Raw genomic sequence first — 12,107 nt, forward strand, 5'->3', positions numbered from 1 at the left:
ACAGAAAGACAGTCTGTGTGCATAATTGAATCAAAAACAGGTGTATATGAACAACCCGCGTGTGTTATTATACATTTGATTTGAGCTGGTGAGATTTGGAAGAAAAGTATTTTTAAGATTTTTTTTTCCAGGATGATGATGATGATGATGGGGAAGTTCTTCACAAGCACACCATATGTAAATACTTCCAAAGATACACGCATGCCATGAGCTACATTTCTCTGATTCAAAGTACTTGAGAACCAGAAAAAAAAAGAAATCAAACTTCCTGCATTAAAATTCAGAAGATAATTACTTCCGCAACATACCCCAGCCCTACCCTGTTGAAATGTGTTATGTTTAATAGTCTCTATAAAGAAAATGCGTTTTTATCTCACCCTCATTTTCATTAATTCCTAATTGGGGTGGGGGGGTTGTCTGTTATTATTTCTAAGATTAAAATAAACATAGCCCGTTCCATGTTGAAACCCATCACACTACATGAGAATGATAAGGACTCAACGCTTCTATGAATAAATAAACAATTTCTTCTGTACTGTTGGAATTAAGTTACTTAGAGCCTTAAGCATAAGCCACTTTTTTTTCAAATGACTTAAAAGCACATTTCACTCTGCAAATGAAGTTCAATTTTTTTTGACCTGCTTTATATGTATATCTTTAATTAGTGTCTTGTTTAGCTTAAACCAACTGATTATCACATAGTCATGACCTAATTAACAGGCGCACTGCTTAGCTGTGGTGATCTACCCGGAGGAATGAGAAAGTTACCTTTAAAACTTCTCTAATCATTACGAACAGCCTCTCTTAATCCCACTAAACGTACACTTTATCTTTGCTTATTTGGCTATGGCAGGATCTCTTTCCCTCCCATGTTTAAGGAGATGTTTTAATCACTCCTAATATGTCAGGCCCATGCTCACAGTCGGTTCCACAGAGACACAAACCAGTCTGAATGCACCACTGTCTACACAACTCTGTTTGTGTTGTAAAGTGCCAAGGCAGACGACACAAGTCACAGCCCTGTCATGGGAGTTGAGCATCTTCATATTTTCGTTTTGTGTGATTGTGTGTTAGTGTGTCTGCATGCGTTCATGTGCGCGCGTGTGTGTTTAGATAGGCTTCCAGTGAAAACAGCGTGCAGAAAGCATTCTCTATAAGCAGGCTCTGGGAGTTGTTTGATGGGTATTTGAACAGAGGCGTTAAGTATCCGAGTTATGCATGGAATGCGCAGCTCGGATTTGCTTTTTTCTGCTTTTGAACGGGCAGTTTTGATCAGACCCCCCGACACGCGCGTGCACACAAACACACACAAACAGAGGCACACACACACACACACACCTTCTCATGGTGAGTCCAAGAGGACTCATTAAGGTCCAGTGTTAAGTAAAAGGGATGTCAAAGCAAATGGCGTCTGTCAGAGACCTTTTCCCAGCCATCAACAAAATATAGGTTTTCTTAAGGACCTATCGTCTTCAGACACAATGTTTGGCGAGACAATGGGAGAGACCATTACTAAGGGAGAGACTATTACTAAGTGATGGACCATTACTCCGGATTTACGAATGACTTAGTCTTACCAGAGGATGGGGAAGACGGGTGTGGGCTGTCGTCTTGGACACTGCCCGTCTGGGAGTGGGCTCCCCCAGCTCCGCTTTCCTCTGTCACATTGGAGGACCCAGGGGTGGTGGACCTGCTGATAGACTGGGACTCCGGGTCGCTGGCCGAGCCACGCCGCTCATCCAGGCCCGCGGTGTTGTGCTGTTGCTGCTGCTGCTGGATGGCTTCATCCATGGGCCTCCGCTCCTTGTTGTGCACCCTGGAGTGGACCACCATCTGGTGGTAGGTCCTGAAGACCCGGCCACAGTCGGGACACTCCGTGGGCTTCTCCTTCAGGCTACTCAGGTGGTTGTAGTCGAGGCCGAGCCCCAGGCCGTGGCCACCGTGATGGGGCATGAAGTCCCGGTGGCCGTCGAAACCCACCCCGTCGTCTTTCAGGGGCATCATGGCTCCGCTGCCAGCCTTGGAGCCGTGCAGAGCCTCGCTGTGCTGCCTCTGCTTGGCGCCGTCGTTGGTGCCCATCGTGTGGTAGTCGTTCTTCTCTTTTGCGAAGGCCACACCGGCAGCGTTGACCATCTCCTCGTGCTGCTGCTGCTCGTGGTGCTGCTCCTTGGGCATGAAGGCGCGGTCCATGGCCATGCCCCGTGCCATAATCTGCCAGGCTTGGTAGCTGTTCAGCGGGTCCATCTCAGCCACCTTGGCGGCAGCCTGGAGACGTTCCATGCAGCTGGACTTGAGTGGCGGTACCAGGTTGAGGCAGCCCAGAAGAGAGCGCTTCTCCCCCTCACCAAGTCCATGACCCATCCCTGCCATGGGGCCCAGGAGCTTCCCAAGCATCTCCTTCTCCTTCATGGCGATTCCGGCTTTTGCAAGCATCTGATGTTGCTCGCTCAGACCCTGCTTGTCCGGGGATAAGAAGCCGCCCTGCAGGCAAGAGATGTAGCGCGAGTAGAGGTTAGCGTGGGCCTCCTGGGCAACGCTGTTCATGTTATTGACCGCATTGATGTCCTCTACTGGGGGCTTGCTCTTGATGGCCAGCTTGTTAAGATGGACTTTCATGTGGTTCTTGAGGAACCAGGGCTCCTTGAAGCGACGACCGCAGATCTGGCAGATGTGTTCAAACGAGTCCTTGTGCTTGCGCATGTGACCCTTGAGGAACCAGGCTTGGCTGAAGACCTGGCCGCACACCTCGCACCGGAACTCGCTGGCAGTCTTCTCCGCACCCCCGGCCGCCCCCTGACCCGCGGCCGACTCTGCCGTGATGTGGGCTTTCTCCACGTGGCTGATCAGGTCTTCCTCCTGCGAGGCGGCAAACTCACACAAGGTGCACTTGTAGGGCTTGTGCAGGATGCGGATGTGACGGTCCAGCTCCTCGCGTTTCTTGAACTTGCCCTTGCAGAAGGTGCAGCGGAAGCCGGCGGGCGGGTTCAGGGCCTGGTCGTCCTGGGCGACGGCCGGCTTCGGGGAAGACGACGGCTGGGAGAGGGAGTCCGGAGTGCCCAGGCTGGTGGGGGTGAGGAGGCCACAGGCAGAGCCGGGCTGCTGTTGCTGCTGCTGAGTCTGCGGGCCCAGGTGCTGGTGGAGCATGGGTTGGGCCGGCTGGAGGAGGCTACCACTGCTCCTAATCTGCTTGTCCCTCAGGATAGCCCTCTCCTCCAGCTCGTGCAGAAGACGGTTCTCCTCGCGGACGCGGCCGCGCCCCTTGCCGAGGTTACCCAGCTTGTGGGTGCGCAGGTGGATTTTGAGGTTGCCCTTCTGTGCCGCTCGATGGTCGCAGTAGGGGCACTTGAAGGGCTTCTCACCCGTGTGAGTGCGCATGTGCAGCGAGAGTATGCTGTTGAAGCGGAAACGCTTGCCGCACAACGGGCACGGATACTTCCTGTTCTTCCGGGCATCGTCCTCGATGTCGTTCATCTGAGACATGATGCCCAGGTTCTGCCCGTTGAGGAATTGCTGGAGGTCCACGCGTCCGTTTAAGTTGGCCAGGGCACCTGCATCAATGTCCCGGTTGATCTGGTTGGCGAGCAGCGCCATCTGACTGCTGATCGGTTGACTGGCCAGGGCAGCGTGGGTCTTCTCATCCAATGGTGTGGCAGCTTTCTCCTCAGGGATCTGCTGTCGGCTCTGTAGGTCGGGGAAGGCGTGACCCAGCTGGGCTGTCAGCTGGTGGAGCTTCTGACTGATGGGATATCGGCCATTTAGTACTGCGTTGCTCAGACGGTCTCTGTCAGAGTCCGAGACTGCTGAAGACACACCAAGGCACAAACTCGAGTCCTCCATCCTGTAAGAGAGAAGGATATCACAATGGTCAATTAAACTAAAAAGCTATTACATTTTACACTGTAGTCATTTAGCAGATGCTCTAATCCAGAGCAGCTCAGAGTTAGTACATACGTTTTAAGAGATGCGGAACAACCATGCATTGGAAACGAAAGGTATTCCACTACAATTATTTACTGGAACAGAACCACCCCTGATCTAGACAGGGGGTGACAATGTGAGACGGATATTTCCATTTCCAGTACACTTGTGGCTAAAAGACTGTCCCTCCTGAAAGTTTTCAAACTGAAACATCATTTTGGATGCAATAATTACACAGTAAGCACGACGGGCGCCACATAATTAAGCTACTTGGGCCTATCCTATCAGAATTCCTCCAATTACACGCCTTAATGAAACGGAGCAATGCCATTGTCATGAAGCTGCCGCAATGCTACAATTATGATATTAACAATAGCACTTAAAACCAAGGGGTTACTTCAGTAAACACACGCTCTTATCTCCCTACTGCGACACATGTCTTGGTGTAATTCTCCATTAAAGAGCCACATTACATTTGATGTGAATCACTTTGCTCTTGCCTTATTTTTTTGCCTCCTCTCATGGCTCGCAAGGAGGGGAAAACAACAGTTGGCATTATTGAACGGGTTCCCAATGATTCCAAGGCCTCGCAGCCATTAAGAGCGGTTACAGACGCCCAGAGCACACACCACCAAACTGAAAGGAACACAAAAGCAGAGTCTGTTTTTGTCTCCCTGCTCGGCAGCCGTTTGTGACACTATACCCATATCTTAAGAAGGATAATGGCTGGCTCTTCCCTCGCAACAGGCAGGGTCAAGCTTCAGAAACAATAAAAAGTGAGTTCTGCATCGGTCAACAAAGTATTGCATAATATCTCATTAAGCTGATTAGTATGCTGCCTAGTAACAGTGGCAGCATGCTATAACCCATGATTATAATCATAAAAAACCCTTTCAGGGATAGGCAACTAAGTACTAGCATTAGGTCAGTTCACTTTTAGGGGAGTGAGACCAGCTAACGTCCAGACTCCTGTGGCGTTACAGACAACCCCAAACCTGAAAACACACTGACAAAAACTCACTTGTACACATACACACCCAGACAGACACACAGTGCATGCACACATACACACACTCAAGGACAACTTGATCCGTGCCTTTAAGATCTTCCTCTCTCTCTCTCCATCGCTCCTCTCTCACAATCTATTTCTTTCTTTCTCTCTTTCTCTCTCTCTCTCTCTCACTCTAACTCATGCTAATGTCGACTCTCCCTAACTGACAAGGCTAGACACAACAGCATAAATGAATAGCATAAGTTATTGGCCATAACTTCTAATCAAACGGTAACATACAAATGACACAGAGGATGTGGGAGTGAGGCACACTGCCGTCGTACCCTGGCAGACTTTATTAGGGCCTGTCTGTTTTTAAGGCATCCATTTGTCTAACACGGTCAGTAGTTCTCGACTCTTATCTGTGAAATGTGGTATGTGGGCAGCTTCTGAATACTATGACTTCCACAGAATTTGACGGCAGCCATTGATCAGGTTTAAAGCAGAAGGCAATCAAATGAATCTTTGAGCAGTAATAATGGCCTTAGTATGTATGTAATTGCAAGGCTTTGTATGTATGTAGAGCCTACTTACACTGATGCGGTCAGGCTTGACTGTGTCAGGTTTATGTCACGCAAACACAAACGCCACAAACCCAATTGAAAATAGCATGGAGAAAATGTAATTGTGAATATATTTTTTAAAGACAGTGCAGGGAGAATGCAAAGGTAGAGGAAAACCAGTTTCTCTATAACTGTCTCGTCCTGATCTCTTAGAAAGGAGTGTCCTTTGTTAGACTAAATTAAGTGACTCTTAAATGTGCCGACCACAATCCCTTGCAAACTCTGCCAATATCAGATGAGACCCTTTTTGAAAGTGCCTTGCATGCACATTGCCTTTTGCCATATAAATCTGTGATTTAAACAAGACTGATGAGCTGTTGCTCATTTATAGAGATAGCAGCTTGCCCTTTTCTTCAATTTGATTTCTGGCTTTATCTTTAACATATAACAAAGGCAGATAGACAATGGCTTCATGTGAAATGAACTGACGAATCCAGTTTGTTTTTATAACGTATCCTTGCTGACGAGCGTATGCAAATGAACTGCATTAATATGCTTCCCTTGCACCCAATTCATTTTATATTTTTTTCCTGATTAAAAAGGACATTTCTTATGTGACACCCCCACCCTATCAACACATGCAAGCACAGACACACATAAACACACATAAGAACACATGCGCACGCACGCACATGCGCACACACACACATTCATAGCTTTTGACAATTATTCAATATCAGAGTTCCCTCTGTGACAGCCCACAAAGGTGGAAGTACTCTTAGAACACAATGAGATCATGACAGTCTCATTTCTTTTACAAATCAAATGGATTTTCTTCTTTTTCTTTAACCGATGTCTTCCGAGTGGTTAATGTTACACGGCTGAGCTTTAAAGATCACAGGGCCAAAAGTTGCAACTTCTTACCGTCACTGCAGAGAACACGAGTAGCTCCCACGGACGTCACCTGTGAAACCATACGCTTGACCTTGACATCTACGTTGTCCGACAAGTCGACACTCACAGAGAACCACGCGCACAATCACACACGCAGACACACACACACACACACACACTCGCAGACACACATCAGCAGTGTCAGATCCTGCTCTAAACTGGAACCTGTCTAGCTCTTGTCTGGTGTCTCTGACAATGCTCTTTCATTAACGATAAGACTCAAATGACGCCAGTGAAGCCACCAGGACTTCCTTTTGCACTCCTCTCCGAAAGGTGCTCTTCATTTCAGTTTGTGGTTAATATTCTCCGTTTTGAACTAAGTGGCACACAACCTGATTTTTGCATCTTTTTTTTCTTTGCAAATCGCTCTGCAACGCACAGCCTGATTACAGTTGGTGTCTTAAACACAATGGAAGTGCATTTCCATCAGACTATATTTATGCTCCGTGCGTTTCAATATCTATGCATCAAGCATCAGAAATGCATGAGGGTATGTGTGCTCTTATCCTAGAGACTGTACTTAAAGCTGAAGTAAATATAAATCTCTTACGCAGGTTGACGATAGAAAATGTATACTGTCCATTGAATAACGCATAGATGAGCACAGTCTAAAGCAGAACGCATTTAAATAAAGCATGCCTGAACAAGTTATTGGTAGGATTTATATTTTCTTAAAAGACAGGAAGTATTTCCTGCAGTGATATTGATGGTAAATGAATCAACTGGGTCAAATAAATGCAGGCCAAAGAAAAGTTTTTTGACATTTAAGATGAGGAGAAAGGACGAATCGAAAAGCCATTAGTACGGCTTTACTTTGTTATTTTGGCATGTATTGACAAGAATCCATTGACTAATTACAATGCCTCATTACATTATAATGAAGGTCATTGCTTTTAATAAATCAATCATTATTCTCATAGCAAAACTCCATCATATTTTCACCAAATCATTAATGAATATAGAGGGGGAAACTGATGGAAAATGTGAGTGTTCACCATATGTTACACATAAATACTCAACATTTAAAAAATATCGAAGGAAAGCAGATATCGTGCACAGAAGCACAGTCAAAAAAAATATTGGATAATTTTAAGCACAACAGTAAATTAAAGCTAATATGATTTTTTTCCTCATGCATGTTAAGCCTATCGCAGGTTCGGTCCATAGCAGGTGGTCTTCAGAACAATTCTAATTAATCCAATAGAACCTGTTGTTTTCCTTACTCGCCATGCTCATTGACTGAACTGGATTATTTCATATTGTAATGAGGCGAACACAGAAAGTTTCCCAGCATAATGACTGAAACCAATGAAATAAACATAGTCTGTTTCTTCCAACTTCAAACCTAGAGCCTCTCACAACAACCACGCTGCTCAGTAGGAGCAAAACAAGCAATAATTTACCTTCATAACAAAGTATGAACAAAACAAATGTACCAAAACATCAACTATAGACGGGGCCCCTGAACACTGTAAGAGTGAGAAATATGAATGGTCCCGACTGGGACTTTCCTATCGGCTCTCTGTCCCACACAATGTGTCATTCAGGTCTGTTATGAAGGACTTGTCAACAGGTAGTTCAGCTTTCAGCTCATCTCCAGCAGATCACTATGAGGCCCCCGTAGTGGAAAAAAAAAAGACAGAAAGAAAAGAGAGAAAGAAAAACGTCTCTCTTTTTATCCTTGTGTCTGACGGGCTTTTGGGATGCCAAGGAGGAAGATCAATGGGGTACGAGCAAATTCCCACAGTTCACTGTCCTGGTCAGACGCATCATCCTCCGGAGCTGGGGCAAAAGCTCAAAGCTTTCCTTTATGCTAACCATTCCTGGTATTATTCTGATGGCCAGCAGGTGTGTGTGTGTGTGTATGTGTGTGTGTTTCTTTCTCATGTGTACATCTCACAATAGCGAGCGCAGCCGTGTCAAAAGACCCCTGCCACTAGATTCCACTCGTCACAACGAGCGGGGGCATTCATTGTCTTTAACATTTTCGAAGCGTACGGTATCGCGTGGGGAAGGGAAGACGAGACGTCGATGAAAAGGGAACGCTTTTACGTAACGGAGTACAATCTACAACGTCTGAACAGTTGTCCGTTATTTGTAAACCCCCCCTCACCCCACCCCCCGATGACACAAACCACCGTTCAGAAAACAGGAGCCAGTCCTTACGCCAGGCTACGACGGACCCGGTCAAATCAGTGATCACGCATGGTTACTCGGCGGCAGAGAAAGGCCAGGGAACAATGGCCGCAGTGTGGCTGTCCGTGTAGGGTCGGTCCCAGCTTACATCACTCCCCCGTCCTGCCTGCCTGCCTATGAATACTATGTACTGGAAAATGAATACAATGACACATTGCTACTAGGGCCTCGCCGCCCGACACAGTTCCTTAAAGGCAGAGAGAGATAGTGGGTGGGGGGGGGGTGGCTAATACGGTAACAGTCAAACCAGCAATGGTTTTCAGAGTACAGTGGGAATGGAGAAGGGTACGCTGGCAGCTTTTAGAGACTCAGCCATCACCACAATCTCAGAGACATTAGAATGGCTTCAGTGTTGGCAAAATAAAGCCATACTGCCGGTCGACTAAGTCAACCAGCCTCGGGCCTTCTCTCCTCTCACGTTCAATTAGAACACACGCTTTCTCTTTCTTTCTTATTTCTTTTCCTTTTTACCTCTAAATGTCATTATCACCTGAAATAAGTGAATATCAGAAATAATTGCTGTTTTCTCCTCTACATGCTGGTTCTGTTCTTAGGAAGTTTAGCATAATGGCGGAACAGGGGCTGTTGTTGTGACAGGTGCGGAAATCCAACTGGTAGGCGACGGAGACAAGGTTCAATTTCGTTTGTGAAACCTTTAATTGCAGAGTAGCTAATTAAAAAAGATCCTCTACACCCCTGACTATTCACCAGCGCCTGTGTGCATACATCGGAAAGTCAACTGTGCATCCAAGCCAAGTAATGCCTGATATGTAAAGGAAGAGGAGAATTGGAGGGAGGTTAGGTGCAACTTCAACATGCTTACCCTCACAACTGGAGTTTGGAGTTTTCACAAAACAAATGTATGGTTAATTAGAGACACTCATTATGGAAAGCAAGTTGAGTCATTATTTTACATCATGCCGCCGTTAATTGAATGATTCTTCAATGTCTTCTGAAACTCTATCTCTCCCTTTTCCTCGGCGAGAAAGATAAGAGAAGACTATAAACAGGTAGAGGAGCCATATGCTTTTGAATGAAAAAGCAGTTCTGTCGAGGCAAATGGGCTTTTTAAATATTGAAACACTGAACGTCATTTTAATACGACAATGTTCAATCTCCTTTACTCCATCACTTTGATAAAGTCTCTGGAGCTAATCTGGAGAGACTTCACGTGAAGGAGCTTTCAATTCTCTGAGGCATGCTGTCAAGGCACGCTGTTATGCAACTGTACTTGGTATGTCCATGGAGCTGTTTTTTAAAAGCAGCACACATCCTGTTTAAGAAAGCAACTAATCTTATCAAAGCCATCAGGAAGTGACTTGACTGGAAATGCTCTCGATTCTTCGCATGCGTTACAATATCTTTATTTTCTTTTCACCACTATTGTTTGCAGCTGTGAGCGGCTCGGAGAATAAATCATAATTCTCTCTCCCTCTCGTGTGACCCAAAGTCGGATATAACGGCCCTAATGTGGCACTTACGAAGAAGAGGAAGAGAGAGGGCGATTGAGAGAGCTGGGCACATTATCTGCATTAAGAGTAAAGTGTATTTATTATGGACTAATTGTAGCAGAGGAAGTGTGTTAGGAGGGTGTGCTCTAGGAAAGGAGGGTGGGGGAGGCCTTTGGGACGTCAGGCAACATGTTTATTTATCTCACATTATCTGTAGGAGTGGGGCAACTTCTCTTTGGATCAGAGAAACAGGAGAGGGAGGGAGGGAGGGCGGAAGGGAGGGAGGGAGGGAGGGAGAGGCAGAAGGAGAGAGGGGAAGACAGGAGTGATTGTAACCATTTTGCGGGCCAGCCAGAAGTGTTTGCCTACATGCCAACGCTTCACTGAGACAAGACTCTGATTAGAGGAGTAAGGCGAAGTTGCTGAAACCTCAAAGGAGCACTTAAAAACAGGCGTCTCTCTGAACTCCACTACAAAAACGTCGCATCATCCTGTTCTGCTCTGTGAAACGCCCCGTACCCAAAACAGCAGCTGTCTTTCTGGTGGGGTTGCAGAAGATCATCTTTTTTTTTTTTTTTTACCGCAAAGCAAATTCAGAGGACACCTTAAAACAGTCACACGTCAGGCAGAGGACGGCGCACGCTCGCACCGCCTGTTTCAAGTTACCTTCCACTGAGGTAAATGAGAGATGCGGGTGTTAAAGGGCCTGCTTGGCTCAATACCTGGATTCCCTCTCTCTCCACGCTCCTTTCACCACCCTCTCTGACCTTGAACATGATCACTGATTCGTCCTCTCACACAACTTGTGGCTACAATTCTGTTCAGAGAGAGAGCAAGCGCGTGTGGTGTGTTTACACGTGGGCGTTTCTGCCCGGGTGGGTGTGTTCACCCACGGAAGGCACGGATGTTTAATGAAAGATGACCTCTGTGTGAAGTGCATGCAACGTTTCCCTCTCAAGGAGAAGGGCTCGTTTTGAAAAAGCAAGACAAGGCCGCTTTTTTGATTGTGCCTGTGTAGGGTGTCTGGCCACAGACGATGTCCCTCACATTCTCCACTTTCTGTTTTTTCATGAACCCTCATCGTCACAAACCAGCACCACCGTGGCGCTAATATGTTGTTTATGTTACCATGGCTGCTGATTGTAAATATTCTCTTCAAGAGGCATCTCCGCTGGAGCAATTAATCATGGGTCGTAACCTCGCTGTTCTATCCTGATGTTGGCAACGAAAAAGCAACTATGAAATCCAAGTGCGCGCCGTTCTTTTAAAACACACCCGAAACGGAATCCTCCGACTGACAAATCCGACGTCAGCAACCATTTAAATGGGTATCCGTGGTTTTTTGGGTAAAGGAATTTGTTGAATGTTTCATAAAGAGGCCAGGGTATATTTTTACCTGTAAGTGAGGATGACAGTCAGCCTAGTGCATACAATCATCAGCAGAACCACTAGAAGCTCACCGGCCCAGCCCTGCCCCGTCCCCACCCCTCCCCCCCAAGCTTTCCCTTATCACAGGGTATCAATTCAGCCATGTCTTCCAGCTGTGTTCTCCGGTAACTGCCTGTCCATGGCTCTTGAAAGGGCTCCGCGGTCTTGTTGCCCCCGGAAACCGGTGCCCACCCCCACCATCACCCGCCGCCTCCCCCCTGCCCTGTACAGGGTCCAGTAGGACTACCCTGCCAACATCGTTCCCTCTCGGTGAAGAGGCCCTCCGCCATCTCGGGGCCCAGACTCTTTTATCTGCTCCACCTCCTCCGTACCTCCCTCCCTCCTGCTCTCCATCCCACCCTCCCCTCCTCTCCATATTTTCTCTCCTGCATCTGATTAAGTTAACAATGTGCCGTTATTTGCATGCTGATTTTTGCGGGTCCCTCTCCTCGATTCTCTCAAACACAGGGGCTGAATCACAGTAATGTGATAGCACAGGAGCCAGCCAACGCAATCTCCTGCAAAACCAGGTGTGTGCAATCCACTTTCCTCTTAATTCCTGCCCATCATCATTTTTTATTGATGTTTTTTTTTTGTTTTTTTCAG

At 46.8% G+C, this 12,107-nt stretch overlaps 1 protein-coding gene across 7 annotated transcripts in view; it reads right to left on the reverse strand.

Moving 5' to 3' along the window:
* LOC105022733 (zinc finger protein 536) overlaps positions 1-12,107 on the reverse strand; it is a 139,639-nt gene that overhangs the window by 65,719 nt on the left and 61,813 nt on the right. For 6 of the 7 annotated variants that reach the window (XM_034296996.1, XM_010891407.3, XM_034296995.1 and 3 more), the window contains one exon: positions 1,578-3,838. In XM_034296996.1, the coding sequence (XP_034152887.1) occupies positions 1,578-3,837 (2,260 nt within the window). In that variant the 5' untranslated portion in view covers position 3,838. Of the gene's footprint in view, positions 1-1,577; positions 3,839-6,396; positions 6,552-12,107 lie in introns of those variants that run through there. The other variant, XM_034297001.1, reaches the window with a different exon arrangement.

Source organism: Esox lucius, chromosome 2 (assembly GCF_011004845.1).
Source record: "Esox lucius isolate fEsoLuc1 chromosome 2, fEsoLuc1.pri, whole genome shotgun sequence".
NCBI classification, from domain to species: Eukaryota; Metazoa; Chordata; class Actinopteri; order Esociformes; family Esocidae; genus Esox; species Esox lucius.